General features: G+C 35.2%; 1 protein-coding gene across 1 annotated transcript in view; it reads right to left on the bottom strand.

The window, feature by feature from the left end:
- LOC120632073 (neuroendocrine convertase 2) overlaps positions 1–22,772 on the bottom strand; it is an 85,100-nt gene that overhangs the window by 22,554 nt on the left and 39,774 nt on the right. Inside the window, exons 5-7 of the mRNA XM_039901849.1 lie at positions 18,869–18,945; positions 11,967–12,055; positions 6,907–7,082 (exon numbers count right to left, since the gene is read on the bottom strand). Of these exons, the coding sequence (XP_039757783.1) occupies positions 6,907–7,082; positions 11,967–12,055; positions 18,869–18,945 (342 nt within the window). The remainder of the gene's footprint in view (positions 1–6,906; positions 7,083–11,966; positions 12,056–18,868; positions 18,946–22,772) is intronic.

Below are 22,772 nucleotides of genomic sequence, written 5' to 3' on the forward strand. Positions count from 1 at the left end.
TAGCTGCCTCGCCCGGAAGTAACAACTATAGGTTTTTTTTAATGGGATGTAACTGATTAACCTAGATGTCATATGGTGACGGAAAATCAGAATCCAGTTGTCACTACCCCTCGTCTTCTCACGGGTGTCGTACGAGGCGACTAACAGTGTGCCATCTTCTGTGATTACCAACTCGTCTGCCCCGCGTGATGATCATGGGCAAACCGTCTGTTTTGACCCTTTGGCCTTTAGATCTGTGTTCACTGTGCATAATACTAGTGAAACCACATCTTAGTGGTTTCAGTTGCCCAGCCTCGGGGTCAGGTTTTGCCAGAAATTAGTTAGAGCCCTAGAGGTCAAGGTATGCTCTACGTAGTGTAAGATTTGCTCGCTCGCAATCGTTGAGTCTTTTTCGAGTGTCGTTAAACTTTACAAGTCAAAGCAAAATGGAACTTATTGCACTAGTTTTAGAGTCTGTAATCATGTTTTATTATACAAGAGCAATTGCTGTAGCACTTTAAACGAATTTGAGCTTTAAAACAAGCAATATCAGTTTTTTTTAGACTGCCTTTACATAGCAACGATAGCGTCCTTCGATTAGGTACATACATATCTTATAAGGGTACAGAAGGAGTAATCCCTCAATTTCTAACGAAGATTCAGACTTGTTCGGTTGTTCGCCAAAATATTTACAATATCGGCCCGAATATGGGTTCATATGATAATTTTGATGATGGCTGACCTTTATAACCGGACCGGTATAAGGAAATTGCCGGTGTTCAACCCCGTGCCACGAAGAGAACGTTAAACTATAAGCGCCGGTTATGATCACTGGCATGACGTGACAATAAAGTCTACCTACCCGAATTGGAACAGCAGTAGATCTATGCTCTAAAACCATTTAATTAATAACAGAGGATGCCTGTGCCCATCTCTAGGACGTAAATTAGATGATGATGACGATGACTCATGTAAAGATTCGAAACCAGATCTATTAATTCCCCTACACACGCAATTTATTGCCGACATCGATTACTCAACGCGTCATTACCTCGGAGAAATCACAAACGATCGCTTTGTTTCGAGGCAAGATTTTAGTCGGCGGAAATGAGATACATAAATTCAAAAAAAAACAAAAAATTCAAAATTCATTTATTTCAAGTATGCCTAATATAAGTACTTTTGAAACGTCAAGTCTGTCTGTTTGTAGTGATTCTACCACCGGTTCGGAAGGCAGATTCTACCGAGAAGAAGCCGGCAAGAAACTCAGCAGTTGCTCTTTTCCAACATCAACAATTTACATTTTACATTTTAACATTCCTTTTTCTATCTTGTGAGAGCTGAAAGCGGAGCCGGGTGCTTCCAAGTAACCTTGTCATTAAAAAAATCATCAATTGTATAGTAACCGCGCTGTATTAAATGTGTTTTAACAAATTCTTTAAACTTGTGCATTGGCAGGTCCAAAATCACCGAGGTATATGTTCTACAAAATGGCTTCTACAAACTTCTACAAAATGGCCGGCTTAGCTAATGGAATCTAATGACGGTGACTTATGCTCAAAAAAAGCAGTGTTGGCCTCGTGGTAAGAGTTTCGGCCTCCCTTTCGAGTAACCGAGTTTGATCCGCATTTTTTGTTTTTGATTTTAGGATTTTAAGTTATCACTTGCTTTAACGGTGAAGGAAAACATTGTGAGGAAACCTCCAAGCGCTACAATTCTCCATGACGTTCTCAAAGGTGCTTGAACTCTACCAATCCGCACTGGATCTGCGTGGTAGCCTACAGCCTAAACCCTCGTTATTCTGAGAGGAAACCTGTGTCCTGTAACGGGCCGGTATTGGGTTGATAATGATGATTCGTAACTTTATCTTCGAGAACTGTTAAATGATAGACTCTTTTGGAGCCCTAATATCGGTTCTTTCCAGTTACCAACATGGCTCAACGTTGATTAACCGCTGACGTCGCCGTATTATGTGACTCACACTAGGAAACCACCTTTACCCTTTGGATTCCTATGTACACAACACCAACTCGATTTAAATTAAAGCATTGAAAGTTATATCACATTTTCAGTTGCTTGAAGTGTGTGACGTGTACCTATGCGAAGCGCGAATCAACGACGTAACGGTGCAAATCCTAATAATGCCTCGCAATTAATAGGGTGAAGAGGTGATCAAATGGCACGCTCTCAGAAATATATTATAGAACACTGATAGACAAGCAGCCTTGCAGTGGTGCTCTAAACTTTTAAGTTTTTAAGTTCTCAGGTCTGGCACGATGATCAATCGAATCCAGAGGAGTACTCGAACCTGACCTTGGTACAAGGTAAGGTGTTCCAGAATGAAGTATCGCTTGACTTTATTGAGGATGCGAATTTATCCCTCAGATTTCACCTTGGATTTTATTTAATTAAACACCTATGTTACTTAAGTCATTACTTTGTTTTCTTTGTCCACTGACGTAATATTCTTTGTCCGTTTTGTTTGTGTACCCAAGTATTCACTCTCTAACATTCGACCAACACAACAAATCAAGGAGGAATCTGGGTTTTGGTTTTTTTCCTATTGTCCCCACCTTTAGACTATCTTTGATCTACGCATGTAATAATATTATTAATAATATATAAATATTCATGTTCATCACACAAACATTTTCCAGTTGTGGGAATCGAACCCACGACCTTGGACTCAGAAAGCAGGGTCGCTGCCCACTGCGCCACTCGACGGTCAAAAAAAAAATACCAACGTATAAAAATACGATATAAAATGCCCTAGTAAGTTTTTCAGGCCGAAAACAAACAAATAAGCGTTTCACCGTTATCGTTATTGACGTTGGTGAAAATACGGCACACAAAAACTCAATCTTCTTATGTAAATATTTATATATCCCTCATACAGAAAGCTCTGAGACGGAAATCGATTCATATGGAATATGGTAACAGTAATGATGTAGCCATGCTCCAAAACCGTCGAATAGTCTATGCTTTAAAACCATCTCTCATATGATAGCTGTTGTACGTTGATTAGCTTTATGTATATTTTACTATGGCGTAATGCTGCTGATCTTGGCACAATTTTCGTGCTGCAGAACAAGGCAGTTCGTGCGAGCTATAAAGTGGGTCCGAGTCCGAGAGAGTCCTTGAGAGATAAATTTAAAGATGTTAAAACAATTACAGTCAAATACAAATTCAAATTCAAATTCATTTATTTCAAGTAGGCCTACTTTATAAGCACTTTTGAAACGTCAAGTATGTATGTTTGTAGTGACTCTACCACCGGTTCGGAAAGCAGATTCTACCAAGAAGAGCCGGCAAGAAACTCAGTAGTTGCTCTTTTCCAACATCAACATTTACAATCGTTTTTCTATCTTGCGGGAGATGAGAGCGAGGCTGGCTGCTTCCAATCTACCTTGTCATTGAGGAATTCATCAAATGTATAGTAACCTCGCTGTACTAGATGCGTATTTACACATTTTTTAAATGTATGCATTGGTAGGTCAAGAATTTCCTTAGGAATCATGTTGTAAAAGCGTATACTCAACCCCCCAAAGGAGTTCTGCACCATTCGCAGACGATATGCAGATATCACTAATTTATGACCGTTTCTGGTAAGTCGATTGTTAATTTCAGCTTTTGATTTATAAAGAGTAATATTTTGCCTCACAAAGACTATATTATTATAAATGTATTGCGAAGCTACAGTCTACAGCAATATTTGAAAATTTAATGTGTGTTCACAAAAATATATCTAAATTTAAGAGAATATGTGAGAGCAATAATTTGAACGTAAGAAGCAAAAATAAACTTGCAGTGCAATACACTGGACTACACAAAATAGCAATTAATTTAAAAATGAATTGTTTATTGGGGATGTCTCTAAAAAAGTTCAAAGTATGTATTAAGCGAAAGCTTATAGAAAAGTCCCATTAAAGTATAAAGAATTTCAAGGATAACAGCTTGGGTGTAAACTACCAGGTTGCTTCTTAATATTTTCAAATGAAAATGTGAGATGGTGATAACAAAAAGAACACCCGGCTATGTTTGTTGTGGGCTTTTCCGTAGAATTTTCGTGTTTGGTACCGAAGCTTTAGTTTTAAGTTCACGAATGTATTTATCACCATCACTACTCACTACTATGTACACATAAGTGCCTTCTATGTGCCTATTTGATTAAAGAAATATTAGACTTTGACATTGTCTATGACTTTAACTTTATATAAACAAGATGGATCTATGAATTGCTTCTTATGGTTTTTGTTTTCAGTTTTAATACCAATGAGAATTATGATTTACAACAGTAATTAACTATAAATATGCCACATACTTGAATGAATAATACGAGTAGGTACGTATGAAAATGGATATTGCAAATATGCTGAAGTAAACATGTCGCGGGAATAAATTTGCCTATTAAGGTACTGTTTAATAAAATAAACCACGTCCAAAAATAGGTGGACATTTAGGAGTTGGCTGTCACAGCACAATTCTCGAGCTCCTATTTGTTTAGCGATCCAACCGGTAGCGAGTTACTCGAAAGTTCAAACGATAAATTGTTAAGTGCCACATTTACAATTTATAAGGTCCTCCTAAACTAAACAAACAAGCTATGCTTAGTTACAAACCAATTTTATAAAGCTGAGACGATAAATGATAGATATTTCTGTAGCTCTCATTGCTTTGGAACGGCTTTGGAACGGAATTGCTTCTAAAACGCACGATATAATGCCCGTTTATACCAAATTAGTAAATTTTCTGCTTTGTATTGAAATAATAAATAAACTACGACAATGCACACATCACCATCTAGCCCCAAAGTAAGCGTAGCTTGTGTTATGGGTACTAAGATGACTAATGAATATTTTTATGAATAATATTCATAAATACTTATAAAATACAGATAAACACCCAGACACTGAAAAACATTCATGCTCATCACACAAACATTTTTCCAGTTGCGGGAATAGAACCCACAGCCTTGGACTCAAAAAGCAGGGTCGCTGCGCCAGTCAGCCATTATTTGTGGTCAAATTGATTTAAATTTGCACATTCAAAACCCAAGTACTAATTAAACAGCAGGCTTAATATCAAATTAATTTTATCGAATCTATCTAGTTGTCATTAAACGGACCGAAGTCGTTAAACAAACTACAAGCATCAGAACAATGCTCGAGCAATAAATTTTATTGTTTGCTATTTTGTTTGACCTTATGGAAAACAAACGTTTACTAATGGAAAATAATTGGATATGATCGAGGTCGCTCCGTGGGTCGCTATGCTATGTTTTATTTAACTCTAATTCTCAGCTATCCCACTCTCACAGCTGTTTATATGCTAGAAAGGATAGTAGGAGAACATGAAGTACCGTAAATGAGGATGGTAACTGGGAAAACATCGCTATAAGCAGAGCAAGTCTTTTCGGGACATAGCAGGTTACGCCTCATTTGCCTGTAATTGCACCGGCAACCACAGCAATGATATTGGATAGAAGCAGGCGTTACTTTGCGGTAATCCATGATATATTCGGAAAAATAAGCTTAATTTGCTATACTCCGCGGAAAGCAGGAGAATCTGTGTGGTGTAATTTATAATTTCTTCAATACTAATACTCCACACCAAACAGATCGTCGTAACTGAAAAATTGGAATTGACTTAACAATTATTCATTGTAAAGTCAACATCTCCTGAGGATTCTCCGGTTTCAGAGCGAAACGTGCGTAGAAGGAAAAAAATAGTTTAAAATTGTATAAGAATTGATATTTTTATAAATTATAGCCTTTATTCTGTGTTTTCTGAAATATAGAAAACACAGAATCAATTTCATTTAAAACTATGTTATTGTTGTGTGGGGCCAATTTACCTGTGGTTAAATTCCGTTCTAAAAAAACACAGACTACAGAGTAAAAATGAAGAAAATACCAAATTTCTATCTAAAATATTATGACAAGACAAATACGTGGCATATTACCTAAGCTACGTAGAGAATTCGTCTGCGGTTGCCCTCAAAGCTTTGTTATCTTTATACCGTATTTAAGAGGTCACATGGTTCTCTGTATTAAAATAACACCCCTTTGTAAATGGTTTTTCGTATCCTACAGACGTCCTCTATATGTTTGAAGTTAACAAAATACCGTTCAATTTATGATAGTAATTTTGAGAGTAGCATGAAATTTCTGTTTTTCCGTTTATCGTACCCTCATAAAATCACCACTGATAAATGGAGTCCACTAATATGATATAACAGTTGTTTTTTGTCATTTTAAAGTTAATCCTTAATCTCAGTGAAGATTCCAGCGAACGGAAATATGTAGTATATGCTGAAAGTTTACCAGACTAGCAGGAGTATGGCAGTTATTTTCTTCACATACCCTAATCATTTTCTACGCGCCTTTAGAAAATCACTTTTTCGAAAATCGAAAAAGTGCTAGAGCCTCTGTATTGTTGAAACGAAATTTAGATTACAAATCCTTGTGATCTGAACACAAGGATCACACATCCTTGTGTAGTCAACGCTGGCACACGAGTGAAGGTCATTCATTTTCAAGGCTTGAAAAATAGGCAGGTACTTGATTCCCGCCAGGCCTGGCAGCTTTGGCTTGGATGGAAAAACTATTTAAACGAGGCCAGTACCCAGCCAGCATTGACTTCGTATCAACTATGCCTAATATTTAGCGCCAGCGATGACACATCGCGCCTGTCCTTGACGCGTATCCGTAGAGTAAAATTTGGTAAACGTCAAACGTGTACATACGCGTACCACAAGAAAATAATGAAATAACTGGCCTCGTCTGAACAACAAGGTCAGCGGTTGCTGTCGGTTAAACTGGTGCCAGCCTACTGGCGTCGTGTAAACCAAGCTTAAATTTAATCAAAGTTTTGGTATATATGTTCTGTTCAAACATATCCTTCTTGTTGGACGGGAGGGAGCATTACCTCATTAACACCTCTGACGATGGCTCTCATTGTGGCATTTCGGGGGCCATCGACAGTCCTTCCATCATCCGTGGGGCCCCACGAAGCGCTATAAATGTGGATCTTATGCGGTTCGTGGCCCATGGAGTTCGCCTCGATCAGATCAGTCATGTATGGCTGATCTAGCATTCTTATACCTGGTGGAGAAAGGGTTTTATTTATTTTTATGTAAACATATTTATTGCGTAGTAAAGTAAAAATTAAAAATATACTTTAAAAAAATTAGAAGCAAATGGCGACCTTATCACTAAAAGTGAGACTGGAATTGCAATTACAATAAACAATACATAAATTTACACACTAAAGTACATATTATGATGATAATGAATGATGAAATGATGAAGGGTTTTATATTAATTCTTCTCCATTTTAGCGAAGAAAATAATCATTTATCTATTAGCAGTTACCCGGGAATACGTAGTGGTAGCACAGATTATGCTGCTACCCGTTCAGCGTTCTCCGTTATATCTCTTAGTCGTGACTAATCGCTGTAAGAAGTTCATCAATTGTGTAATAACCTCGCTGTAATAAATGTGTTTAAACACATTCTTTAAACTTATGCATTATTGGTAGGTCCAAAATTACCTTAGGAATCATATTATAAAAACGTATACTCAATCCCAGAAATGACTTCTGCACCTTTCGCAGACGATATGCAGATGTCACGAATTTATGACCATTTCTTGTAAATTGGCTGTCTGTATCCACTTTTTGTTTATATAGACCAATGTTGTCTTACAAATACTATATTGTTATAAATATATTGTGATGCTACCATAAGTATACTATTTCTTTAAACTTTTCACGGACAAAATATATCATTAGAAACCTGCCAGTAAAACATTTTGGTGAAATCCCACGCAATATAAGCTTATGCGTAAGTAGATCGTGACACTGACAACTCAATTAACTACTTTAAACGAAACCTCTATTTTCAACACAATATTTATCCTACAATTGTTTTAATAATGGCCTCCCGCGAATCCAGTTTGTGTTATTGAGCCTACATTCAACCCTTTTACGATACCATCCGATGTAATTGAGATAAAACTGAACAAATAGGCTAAGGCGAAAACAATTTAACAGCACCGAATTAATGTGAGGATTTTGTTTTATTACACGACTGTTTTGATTTACAAAATGAATAAATAAACTTTGTAATGTAATTGTAAAATAAAGTCGTAATGTGTTGTTCTGATAACTTACTTACTACGAAAGTCCTCGTTGCGTGAGGGTTTACCAATAATAGCCACGCTGGACAGACGGGTTGGTGATCAAAGTAGATGGTAGTAAATCCGTTCTCCATTAAATTCACTTAGTCGCCTCGTACGAGACCCGCAGGAAGAGGGGGGGTGGTGAAAACTGTATTCCGATCTGCCGTCACCACACCGCTCTATAATCTTATAGTCAATTATTTATAATTGGTCGCGTGCCAATTAAAATGTAAACACAACGCTGGTATAGGTATGGTAAGAAGTGTATTATTTCACGGATTTATGTATGTGATTACTTACATCAGCCAAAGTGACCCTAGCTGTAAAGTTTTCAACATGGCGATTATCAAAACGAGAAAAATTTTACAGCGTTCTGCAGTCGTGTTTTTTCAGATTACGTACTTTATTAATATGTACGAGTACAATTGTTCACTTCTCCGAGAGGGTCCGGAATAATATCATACTCATCGTAATCCTCTTTTTAGAATATAACTCCTTGAAACCGATATGTGGCGGTTATTCCAGCAACAAAAAACATTCTCGAGGAGGGTTGACGTCAGATAGGCCGTTAGTCGTAAAAAGTATACTAAAACCAAAACAACTTATCTTCAAGCTAGCATAAGAGGTATTAGGAGAAATTTTGTATGTTTTTGATTGGCAAATTCGTATTGAATATATAAATAATTAACTTCATATCTTTTATACATTAAAATTGTATGAAAATCTATTCTAATATTATAAAGAAAAAACAAGAAAAAGATTTTTGTTTATTTCTTTGTATGTTCATACCCAATAGGCTTCGAAAGTTCGAAAGCAAAAATCCATACATAAAAAATGATTGAAGTGTCTGTCAATGATTTCGAAATACTCGTTTGTTTACTGCTTTCGTTACTGCTTTATTAACCTTAAGTTGTTTAAAAATTATTTATGTGCTGACTGCTTTAGACCAAATCCCCGCAAAAAGATAGCCTTACTATCTAACTATAAGTAGCTAAGGCTATATTTTATTTTCAAAAAAAATTGAGATCCTTTCGAAAATTGCAATAATGTAAGCCTATAAAATTCATAACATGGCGCGCACTGTTAAAACTATTAATGATACATAAAAATTATGTGCTACATGATTAAAGAACTCATTTTTACGCACATTAAAGTCCTAGAGGGAATAAAGCTAACTAAGTATCATAGTTAAGACGCAAAAGCACATTTGTCTTCCGAAATGTTAATACATCGCCGGTAGAAACAAAAGTGGTTCACATAAGAATCGCAGTACTATTTCTTATGGAAATAAATAGTTTTATATAGCAGTAAAATACTTTTTAGTTCATTTTTATCGAGTTTATAAATGTAAGGACTACACCTAAACAAAATGGCTATTTTGAGATACACTTAATTGAAAAAGTTCTTTTTAAAAACCACACGCAATTATTTTTTAAGAGCATAAATAACTTGACAAAATACCTTTTAAAATCAAACGAAACGCGGAAGTCGCAGTCGCATTGTTTTAATCATTGATTTAATATCTGGTGTTTAAGTTAACGAACGTAATCATAAAGCAACTATGAACAGCAAACAAAACTCTTCTCGTTTACCAAAATAGTCAACACGTTCTGAGTTGTAAAAAGAAAAGTCTGATATAATCTCTGATAGCCCCTCAGTGTTGGAATGCCTATTGCGCAATGAATTACTTTATATTCGAATCTTGTGTTGTATAAAAATCGATTCGATTCGAAAAGCTCGAAATTGACTCGACAAATTAAAATTTAATGTGTTTTCCGAACCAGTGGCGGAGTCATATACAGAAATAATCGACGTTTTAAAAGTTCTTATAAAGAATAAGACTTAAAATAAATGAATTTTGAATTTAATGTGTTTTGTCAATGGGGACATTTAAAAAAAAAAGAAATTTAGATAAATATCCAAAGATGATCGAAAAATCTAAATAATTGAAATTGGAAGTTTTTACGTGGCAAGAAGTTCGCAATCTAGTTTAATATGTATATCAAATACTATAGGTATACGACATAAGTGAATCTTTGTAATAATAGTGGGAATATTAAACTTCATTTCATCAAGCTCGAAAAATCTAATATACTTAGAGATCCTACTGAGCATTTGTAATTTTGGCGAAGCGCTGCTGTGATGGGATTATAATCATAATGGCTTACGAAGAAAAATCATATTTGAAAAAGGAATCTTACAAAGCGAAGTTTTTTAAAAAAAAAATACTAATTATATAGACTTTATTGATCCGGACCAAGTTAGTTATGCACCGATTCAAGTTAAATATGAAACTCTTTTTTAAAAATTAACCAGCAGACATCCTTAAAATTAAATAAAAGATATACCTACTTTATATTCTGGTTATACACTGTTCCATGATACCCAAATCTATGTCTCGATTATCGGAATAAACACGGATTTCATGAAATACTGAAACTAGATTAGTTTTGTTCGGAGAATATGAAATACAAAGACTTTCTGTATCTATATACTATGTTGGCGTAAATTATTTTGATAGCATTGATATCGCGATTTAAGCTTTTTCAAATCATCCTAAAACCTACTCCCAAAATACAACAATAAATTTATTCAAGGGATGTTTAAACCATATGTTGTGTTAATATAGTTTGTAATCCTTGCCAAATGTTATCGACAAAATAACGGACACACAAAGCTTCTATTGAATTGATCACATTAAATAATTAAAATGGTTGACGTCACATATGGTTGAGAGATAAACTTCCACATTCGTTTGGGAACATTTCACACAATCTCCGCTATTAAACGATAAGGCCGCCCTTTGTATCCTACTTTGTATCCTACTTTTTTTTTTTTTTTTGTTTTTTTTTTCCTTTTTGTGGTTTACAAATAAAGTGAAAATAAAATTAACTGTAAAAAAATGTGTAAAAGAGTGGCTACTGACAAAATCATATGCTGAAACTGAAATTCTTCTGGAAGTCTTAGGATCGAATTAATATGTAAAACTCTAACTCACATATACACACACACACACACACACACACACACACACACACACACGCACATACAAACACACACAAATATTAAAAAACAAATTTATATATGTATATATAACTTAATATAATAACTATCTTGTATAAGCAAACATGTACGCGAGCACAATTACCTATGCGACGCAAACTCACATACGCACAATCATACACTCAATCATCGAAACAACAATTTAAGGAGAGCACTGTCGCCTGTAATACAGGTTTTTACTTAATTCAGGGACAGTAGATTTTAAATGGCACCATTACATACATTTATTACATACACACCAATATAATTTGTGAGGCACGCATTTGTTTGTATAAATATTATAATAACTACTTTACATTTTAAAAACTGTATGTACCTACATTCTTGTGAAGTGTATAAATAAATAAATAAAATAAATACAATGCTTCGATCAGTTAATGATCTATGTACAATTCAATACAAATACTAATCTCTGTACTAAAATGCATTCTGATCCGTTTAGACGTGACTACTTAAATGGTCTTAAGGTGGCGTTCACATTTTTTATATTATAATAATATAGACTATGCCGTGTGTTGCCCAGAGATAGGAATACAGTTGTCGCCCCTCCTCTTCCCACGGCACGAGGCGACTTAGAAAATACAATGGAGAACAGCAAAGTCTTCTGGGCTACTACCACCATCTTCTGCGATCACCAGAACGCCGGCCTAACGTGCACATTATGGGCAAGGCTTCCCATTGTTGACTCTCCAGCAGCTGTTATAGCCTATGGATGAAAGTTTATATTAGTTTGAAATGCCTTACCTGCAACTTTGGAGTGGTAAGCGACACCTACTCCGCAAACGCCATTGTCTCGCGCCGCTGCAACCTCGCCTGCACACCTCGTTCCATGGCTGGGGACAGAAATCTTCGTAAGTCGGGTAAAAATATGTATTCTTTAGTTAGCTCTTTTAGCTAGCCTTAGAAGCAAGTAGGCACTTGACTGCAATCTCACCGCTGGTACGTGACGATACAGCAAAAGATGTAACCCCATCAGATACTAAAATAGAGTTAGGTTAGGTTTAGATAGATAAGAAGAAGAAAACCTTTAAAAGGGCTGAACTAAAATGGAAAGATAAATATATGAACACTTTTCAACCTATTATGCTAAATGTAAATATCGGGAGTTAGGGTTGAAGAGTAAGCAAACGTACCATTGAAGCACAGCAGGGCTAGCATGGCCAGGAGACAATTATATCCCCTGGAAAAGGATTAAAATTTATCTTCGCTCATAGCTTTATCAACTTTCAGAGCATTGACGCACAAGTAGAAATAATAATATAATAATAAACGGGAGTAAAATTCTCCAATTCCATTTTCCCGTGATTTAGCAGGTGGACACGTTAATTATATCCCCTGTCAGGGATATAATCGGGGGATATAATTTTTGTCTCCTGCCTGTGCTAGCCCTGCTGTTGTACTTACTTCAATCATGAAGGGTGCAAAGAGGAAAATTAGTTCTACTGATCGTTATATTCCCGTATCGGTTAATATTGGATAGAAGCAGCAATTACGGAATCCCGTGATATACCATGAAAGTTAAGCTGAATTAGCTATTCTCCACGAAAAGGGAATCTGTACGGTGTAATTTAAACTGTAATTTAATCTTTATACTCCACTCCTAGCAGGTCGTCAGCATTGTACTCTCTACGCACGTTTGGCTACGTCACCAAAACATACGTATTATCCTCGGTCGAACTTGTAAACTTTTATTAAAATCGGATCAATACCTTTCAGTGTTATCAGCAGACAATAGTATGGTAAATGCAATTGAATATCATAAAAGAGATTTTCTAATCTTATCTATTTTATCTAACATGTAGGTATATTGTCAAAACTCTTCACATTTTTCCACTATTTTCTATGTAACAAACAAGGATTTTTGTCCATTACTAACATAGATTGAATTGAAATCTTCCACACAAATAAATTGAAGCCCTATTCTGTGATTTCGATTGTCTGCGTCGTTTTCAAATTCAAATTCTTTATTTGGAAAAAAGTATAGAAGGGACTAAATATTGTACAGATGTTCAACATGACAGACAGCAATGGATATGGACATTCTATGCGGAAAAAACTTCAACTAATTTGGAACAATACGCTTGTAATAACAAAAACTGGTATGAAACAAAGTAATGTTACGAACTAACATCGTATATATTCTACGCACTACGGTAGGGTTATACTGGTAACGTAAACGAAATTTCTAATTAGCGGTAAAAGCGAAGTTTAATGGAATTTAAGACAAACCGAGCGGATATAACGATGAAATGAGATTGGCAATGCCGTAGCCGAATTTATGATATAACACAAACAGCTATTTCTAAAACGCTAATCATTAATCAGATTCGCTAATTGGGCAAAAAATCGTTGATCATATACGATTTTCCCAAAGTGCGGGAAATTGTTATTTAGCTATAATATTATAAGTAAAGGATTTTGAAACACATCACAATATATCTAATATTTCCTGACTATTACTATACTGTCAGTTCCTCGCAACATCGACCGATAGACATATGGTGTTGCGGATTTTTTAAGAACTTCTAAAGGGGAAAAACTTTGTGATATATGATTTTATCGTAATTTTAATTTTAAAAAAACCCCGCATGTTAACCTAAAGCTTCCTCGATAAATGGGCTATCGGACACTGTTTTTTTTTTTAAATCATACCTGAGATAATCGCATTCAAGAAAAAAAAAGCCGTCTGCTTTATATATTAGTATAACATATTATCTTAATAGCTTTACTTTCAGTTTATCATGTAAATACCCAGAAAGAAAAGTATGTTTGTTTGTTTGTTTATTTGATAGCTTTATTGCACACACACATTTTATACAAAGTAAACACGGAAACTTAGAATAGAAAATAGAGCGTGCCAATTCGGTCTTTGACGTTACGGAAAGACGAAGGAACGGGTTGGAGGCTGGAGCAGCAATTAAAGTATATATATAAATAAAAATCTAAAATATATATGTATATATATAAAAAACAATTATAATAAACTACTTTAAATAATTCTAAAACTACACACATATTATACATAATATTATAAGTGTCTACATACTCATGCAGTATACTGCGTACAATAATATTAGGTATGTATATACGGTCTGAGTTTATTTGAATATGCATAAAAGTTACGAGTTGGAGAATAATTAATCTTTTGGAAACGGCCTTTGCATACAAATTATTTTCAAATATTACTTTAGTGGTGTTCGTTATAACAAATTTGTACTCCGTTTGCAATGGAAAGAATGTAGTTAGATATATATTTTTAGTGTGAAAATAGCAATGGAATAAATTCAATCTAATCAACCAATTCGTAAGACAGCTAGCAATAAAGTCTTGCTAGATCTCACGTAGCTTCTAACGCGATAAAATATATAGGATCGAGTCTTATTAATGTACCTACATTTGTTTCAGCGCGTTCCAAGGGAATTCAAACTAGACTTTTGTAGCCCAATTGGAGCTAATTGCATTCGCCAAATGTGTTTTGTTATTTATTACCTCTCGTCCATATAAATCAAATTAATGCTAATATGTGACAGTTTGTTTGTTTAACTATTTCTTTGTCATGTCTGTTAGTCATGTTTGTAAATTTAGCGTTGGGAACCCTCGTACCTCGAACTAAAGCTTAGTTTTAAATTTACGAATATGGTTATTGCCATCATCTCACTGCTGTGTAATTCTCATGTTATGTACGCATTAAAAGTGCCAACCATGGACCTACTTGAATAAAGACATTTTTGACTTGAATTATATATATATCCAGGTTATCACGCCAAAACTATTAGATCCCGTAATATACGTTTTTACGTACATGTTGCCTTATATAAACTAGGGTCAGAGGGATATAAAGGTATGTGCCTAAAGGACTTGCACCAAAGCTGCCGACCTAGCGGTGGCTTTGTGGTCGGTGGATAAGTCCATTTTCCAGTCAAGCACAGTTCCATTGTCGGCTGCACGAAATCAACAACATTCAAAACCGTCGGGAGTGCAGACATGTCACCGAAATTGAGACAACAAGTATTCGTAATCCAGGACAACATTATCTTATAATGAAGCCGCCGACACCAAGCCGCCGAGCTTTGTCAGCCTACCTGACGGCTTTTGAGCGCTATAGTTTTAAGTGGGATGTCTCGATCCGCAGCAAGAGCAATTTTGTATTTACAATTTCTTAATTTTATCCGGTCTGATCTTCTGGCTTCGACTGTGGCTAGTTACCACCCTTTCGACAAAGATGCTGACTGCAACACTGCTTCGTCATTTACCAGCAGGTCAATAGCTAATTTGAAGTAGAATAGAAAAATTTAAATGACTCATTTAGAGCGCGAGATCATAATCCGGGGAACCACTGTAGTGCACCACGTTATTGTAGTTCATCTGAAAGATTCACGAGGGCTCATACTGATGACTTTTTTGCCAGAGCATTCTGAAGCCATTAACAAACAGATACGACTCTCCAATTCACAAGCTTCATATTAAACTCCATGTAGGGCTGCGTGGAGGCAGAAATTCTAATTTGTAATTATTTTGTATATTTAATAAAATGTCATGTAAGTTTTGTTGATTTAGTTTTTTATTATTACTGTTTTTAATTTTTCTGTTCATATAATAGTGTAGATGGGTCATAGTTACTGAATTATTTAAAATTATATATATATAGCATTTTGTCTGACTACTCTCAAAATACTGTATCATAAGAAGTAAGTTAAATATTATCTGTAAACGGTCTTAAACTTAGTCCATCCATCACAGCAATAATGGCAACAAAGCACAAATTAACTCGAAGGCCTTAAATATTAAAGCTTTAGAGAAAATTGCGAGCGAGACGTTGAGTGATGATGAAGCTACGTTTTCTCTTGTCTTACATTATCAAGCCAATGTAGCTTGTGCTACATTAAAAAATATCCTAAAAAATCAGAATCACCGGCCGTGTTCCGTCTACGAAACTATCTGTCTGTTTGTATGTATGTCTGCCCGTAGGTCAGTCTGTCTGTCTGTAATTACTAAACAACTACGTTAATATAAAATCAATATATAATATTTATAAATATACTAACCGTTTCAATATTTGTATTTAGACTTTATATTTCGTTTTACGTTGGAATTGTTAGAAATCATCAATACTAATATTACCCATATCAGAGTGTGTATGTTTTTTATCTTTGTTAACTTTGTTTTGCCCAACATCTGCATTTATCTTAATGAAATTTAGCTCTGAGAAAGAAATGTGTAATAAAAATGACTTTATAAAAATGACTAAATTATAGGAACTAAAATATTATTTTTTCTTTGTATAAATTAAGCTTGAATTCTATGTGCTACAAATAGCTTCTGATCGCGAAACTCTTCATCGGATCTATGTGAAATTTATATGGGACCATTCTGAAAAGAAACCTTAACGAACTAAAAAAAATTTGTGCAAACCCATTTATATCATATCATAAATAATGAAGCTATGTCCGAACATACACAAAAAACATTAGAATAGATAACGTCCTCCGTTTTGATGGAAATCGGTTAAAAAAGGTTAGGTTTATATAATCTTTCTAATCTTACACTCGTGACAAGTTTGAAACTGTTTAGTTTCATAGGCTAAGAACTTTGAAGGTTTTTAATTATAAGGTTGAAGAAGAGAGAGATAAGTGGCAATTATTTCTAATTGGTTTTGTCATGAAAGGTCAACTGACAGTTGTAAAATTAATGGCCTTTTATTAATATTTTTATTGCATGGCCTAGAATAGGAGGAATTGTGGCTATTAAGAGTATTATGAAGGAAATTCCATTTTACATGGAATACATAGACTTCTGCAGTTAGGTAATTCAAAACTTTGAAAATAAAATTGTACATATCTATTTTATCAACATCCTATAAAAGTCAACTGCTGGACTTTATGCCTCCACCAACGAGTTTGCGTATAATCACCACGCTAGGCAGATGTGTTGGTGATCGCAGTAAATGGTACTAGTAGCACATAAGACGCTGTTGCCCCTCCCGTCATATTCCCTTAATCGCCTGGTATGAAACCGTTGGAAACAGATGGGGTTGTGTCAACTGTTTTCCGATCTGCCGTCACTACACTGCTAACACATCTTTAAATATAAAAAGTAAAAAAATAAGTTATCTGATTTTCAGTTCTGCTTTATTTGCTGCTGCTTTATTTTATGTACGAGTATATACGATATAGATGCAAACTTTCTCCGAAAGGGTCAGAAATGGTATTTATTATTTCACTACGAATTGCCCTTGATCGCAATTTTTCTTGTGCAAGATTGCACGACTAAGAACAACAAGAAAAAGAAAAATTAGAAGACAGAGGTGTTGTTGCTGTTGAGATCAATTGCATGGCGTTAGGCTTCATTGGATCGCACGGCTTGCCGCGCGAGTCTTCTCCACTTTAGGAGGTTGTTGTGCATGTCCGAAGCATTCCACCACAGTTGTCTGGGTCAACTATTTCACCGTATCTGTCCATCGAGTAGGTGAGGTGAGATGGCAATTTTACCTGGTAAGGTATGATGCAGTATAAGATGGTAGCAGGCTAACCTGCTTGAGGTATGGCAGTTGTATTAAACCCCCCTAAACTGTTTCTACACAAAATCGTACCGCAATGCTAAATCTCTTGTACGTGGCACGTCTTTGTCGGTAGTATGGTAATCAGCAACGGCCGAAGCCTCCAACAGGGCTAGACCAGAGAGCAATAAGAAATTATGAATTTCCACATTGCCCTTGCTGTGGATCAAACCCAGGGCTCAGTATATAAATTCACTGCGATAAAAGTTTTTGACGCAGAAATTTTAATTTGCAACTTTTTTTATTTAGTTTAGTTTTTAATTATTCTATTTATGTTATAGTGTAGTGCGTAGTGATAGGTCATACATACCAAATAAATAAATAAAAAAATAAGTCTTAACCAACTAAAAACAAATTGTTCATGATTAAAGAGTGATCGCTGACTATGGGTCTCATAAGAAGGCTCAGAGTCACACGAGCGATGGAGAGAGCTATTTTAGGAGTATCTCTTCGTGATCAAATCAGGAATGAAAAGATCCGTAGAAGAACCCAAGTTACGGACGTAGCTCAGTGGCAATAGGCGGCGCACATAGTTCTGCGAACCGATGGACGTTGGGGTCCGAAGGTGCTGGTAGAACGCAGCGTTGGTACACACCCGACGAGGTGGACAGATGACATCAAACGAGTTGCAGGGAGCCGCTGGACCCAAGCTGCACAAAACCGTGATATTTGGAACTACCTAGACGAGACCACTCCCTCCAGCAGTGGACGACACTCGGTTGATATGATTATGATGATGATGATAATGTTTAAAGAAGACGCAATGCAGGATACATCATACAAGCAAAAATATAGATATATAGAATGAAAGTTAAGCATAGTTTAATTTAACCGGAGCATCCTCAGGAGATTGTTGCTTTCGACTTCACAATGAATAATCGTTACTTAACAATAATTGTTACTTAACAATTATTCATTGTAAAGTCAACATCCATGGATGATGATGGGATGATAAGATGATGCTCCAGTTTCTGAGCGAAACGTGAGGGTACATTGCTTAAGATCTTTTTGGTGTGGAGTATAAGGATTGAAGAAATTATAAAGCAAAGTAACGCCTGCTTCTTTCCAAAAGATATAGTATAGCACTGACCTGTTGAACCAATCGTCCGTGTACCGTGGATATGGAAACGGGTCATTACTGCTGAAATCGTAGGACGCCTCGGCATTCTGGAACAAACATCACAAATTAACCACATATTTATTTAACACCAAACTCTTGTTTGTTCAGACATTTAATCTCGTTAGCTCTCCCATGTTATGATGTTTATGTGAAATACACTGCTGCAAACGATGTTTGGTCAACGATATGCCCGTATGTTATAGACAAAATTATAAATTTTCTTATCTGTGACCACTTTAATATATTCTAGATGTTGCTGGCGACTTCGTCCGCGTTTTTTTTTTTTAAAGCACCCCGTTAGAATAGATTATTTGGGAGATTATTGGCATTCAATTATACAGATATTTATGTTTTTTTTCGAAACGCAATAATTGTTTATTTGTTTTTTTTCTCTTCCTTTTTTAATTGTTTCTATGTTACGGCACTAATTATTCAAAAGTTCTTTATCGTTTAAGCAATCCTTAATATTAAAATATGATTTTTCTGTAAGCTTACGTGTTATATAAACTTTGAACTTATTGAGCGACATCTCAAAGATTTTTGTGTAGCCTAGTAAACTGCACAAAGAGTTTATTTTTGCTTCTAATGATTGTGTTTAATAAAAGCATATTATTATTAATAATAATAATGAGAGCTTAGACTTAGATCATCAAAACATTAGACCGTTACGGATCGTTAGTAAATATGTCGAGTCAGATCCGTTTAATGTTGCGCGACCACGCTACTTGAATACCGTGATAAAATATGTACCTATTAGATTTGTCTATTCAAAATAGGGTATATATAAAGTTTTTATTGCACAAATTACAGAAAAAATAAACGAGTATCGCAAGAAGAAGAAGAAACACTTTATTGCACGTATAACATACAGGAAAAGAAACAGTAAGGAGTATACAGTACACAATGTACACATGCAAAGGCGGCCTTATTGCTGCAAGCAATCTCTTACAGGCAACCTTTGTAGATAGGACTTACAGCAAGAGAACGGGATAGTGCCAAGAGTGTTGATAGATATACATAAATACCAAAATGTAAAGATACAAATACATATATAATTTAAATAAATATACGTAATATATAAAATATACCTACATGATATATAAATAGAAAATATACATAATATATATAAATATATAACAAACATAATATATATAAGTAGATTTTAACACAGTTAAAAAAAAAAAAAAAAAAAAAAGAATATAAAGAATAAAGATAAAGAACGCAAGATAAAGAACGCAAAAACATGCGCAACATTAAAAACGTTGACTCAAGTAGTATGTGGACTGTGGATGGGATACCATCCGAATTTGCCGGATGCCAAATAAACAGACATATGATATTTAACGCCGAAAGCCTTAAACAGTTATTATTAATACTCTGCTACGAACGTAGACATTTCACTACGACGCGTAGAGCTCTACGTTCCCTAAAATACGCGGTGCGCTGAAATTACCCACAACTGATAAGATAAAATAAGAGTTACATATTTGCTCCGTTCACTGTGGGGACCCTGAGGCCATGGAGTCTAAGGGCAAAAAAATCTTGCCAGACATTTCACCGCGCTTGATCGCTTATCTCGTGACAAAAGGCTGGCTAATTATTTGCGCTTAGAATAAGCCTGGCTGTTCAGCGCTGAAAGTCAATCAGAATTTTTGGCGTTTACAGTAAAAATTTAAGTTTTAAGTTTTATTACGACATTAGAAATTGAAAAAAAATATGGAATAAAAACAACTAATAAATTATGTGGTTAATTAGTTTTTTTTGTCCTACCATAAAGCCAAGAAATCGTAGGGGTGTATGGTTTTAATATAATTGCCATATCTCTAACAGGTAAACCCCCTAGCATTTTGGAATGCATCACCAATCAGGTGAGTTTGCAGTCAAAGGCAAACTGGTAATGGATTTTTTTTTGTGTTATATATGTTAAACCAATCAAAAGTAATGCGCGTTCTTGAGAACGGGTATAAAACAAACTCGCTACTTTTAGAATTGATTTTAACAGCAATCCATCAAGTTTAAATTACCCAAAAATATAAAAACTACATCATATTTCCAAGGGCCCAGATTGAGCGAAAGCATACAAATATAAAATTTCATCGATAAAACAAATACGTTATCTTACTCTAATTTTTAAATATCAATTTGTTTTCAATCTGTTGCATAGTTCAGAGACAATATTTAATTATGTAGTTCCTATGAATAATATCCAGTGTCCATATTACCCATTTCCAAAAAATTCTATCTACGAACCGTAGTAAGGATTCTCAGAACCAATCTTTTCTTTTTTATGTCAGTTGAAAGATAAATACATTTTTAAATTCATTTCGATAAAAGGGCGTATAAAGTATAATTATAAAACAATATTCATTAAAAACTGTCTGTTAATAACCTAAGTTAATTGAAGCGACAATTATTATTTCTTTATCTTAATGAAATAGCTATTAAAATAACAAATTTTCCTGTTAAATAACACCCGGAGTAGCTCTTATACTCCTAATAGCGAGGGTGATGAATAAAGCATTTTCATTTCGAATTCGGGTGCGAAATAATCTCAGCGACCTGTAGGTAGATCTTTCAGGGGCTTCAGGTAAATTAAGGTTCAAGTGTAATTTAGATGGAAATATTAATGAAATTCTTTTGGCTTTTTAATCAAGTTTGAAAAAGATTGCGGCCCTCGTCTACCTAAATTCGACACTTATTGTTTAGGTATGTAAGTTTGATCTAATATTCTTCATCGAATCTGCATATAAAATTACATTGATTAACCACGTAGGATGTATTGTAAGCCGAGGTTCACGCACACCTTTTTATAGGACGTGTTCTTTCACTCATCGAATAGTGAGCTGGAGACCACGGTTAGTGAATATTTTAAGCTGTAAAACAATGCAAAACGGCAATCCATACTGGCGTTCAATTTAGCTCTGTCCTGTGACCAGTCACAACAACCTTGCTCCGACGGCAGGGTCATTATGTATCTCACAACAGGCTTGCGGCAGACGTAAATCTTGCGGTTTTGACAGCTAAGATTTACGTCAGTCGCAAGCCTGTCGTGAGATACGTTATCACCCTGCGGGCTTTTCTTGTAATTTGTCACACCCACAACGATAACGCATGTAATTGAGCTGCTAACAATCCTCATTAAATAGAGTATAACCAGAGAAACCACTTAAATCTAGTGTGAATTATTGTGCTAGAATTCACCCCAAAGTTTATCACCAGCATTTCGATAATAACCGCGGTCAAGGTTCTATATTACTCCAATTATTTGATTCACGTAATTTGGCCAACCTATAATTACTAACAAGTATCCTAATAATATGGTTATTGGAGACCTACACAATAATCCAATTAGTGGATAAAGCTTCTATCATTATAATAACAACCTTAACAAGATTAAAAGCAAATGGGCTTTACAAAAATAAAGAATAGTAAATTATGAAAATTAAGCTTAATTTGCTGTACTCTGTGAAAAGAAGGGGTATCTGTAGGATGTAATTTATAATTCCTTCAATCCTTATACTCCACACAAAACAGATATTCGGCAATGTACCCTCTACGCACGTTGCGGTCGGAAACCAAAGCATCCTCACTCCTCAGGAGATGTTGACTTTACTATTCATTCATTAAGCTTAATTTTCACAATGTATTATGGAATTCCGCAAAGTAACGCCTGCTTCTATCCAATAACGTATAGTAATTTTTCTGTAGGCAGTTATGAATTCAAGTTTCCCTGGTTTGCTTTAAGTGGTTCTATCACTGAAAGATGTTCGGCAGGCACATTCTACCGCCAAGAGTTTGGCAAGAATTTCACCATATGCTCATTTTCCGCTTGAACATTTTATTGCTCTATCGTATGTGAAATGAAAGTGCAGCT

This window comes from Pararge aegeria, chromosome 19 (assembly GCF_905163445.1).
Source record: "Pararge aegeria chromosome 19, ilParAegt1.1, whole genome shotgun sequence".
In the NCBI taxonomy this organism is placed as follows: Eukaryota; Metazoa; Arthropoda; class Insecta; order Lepidoptera; family Nymphalidae; genus Pararge; species Pararge aegeria.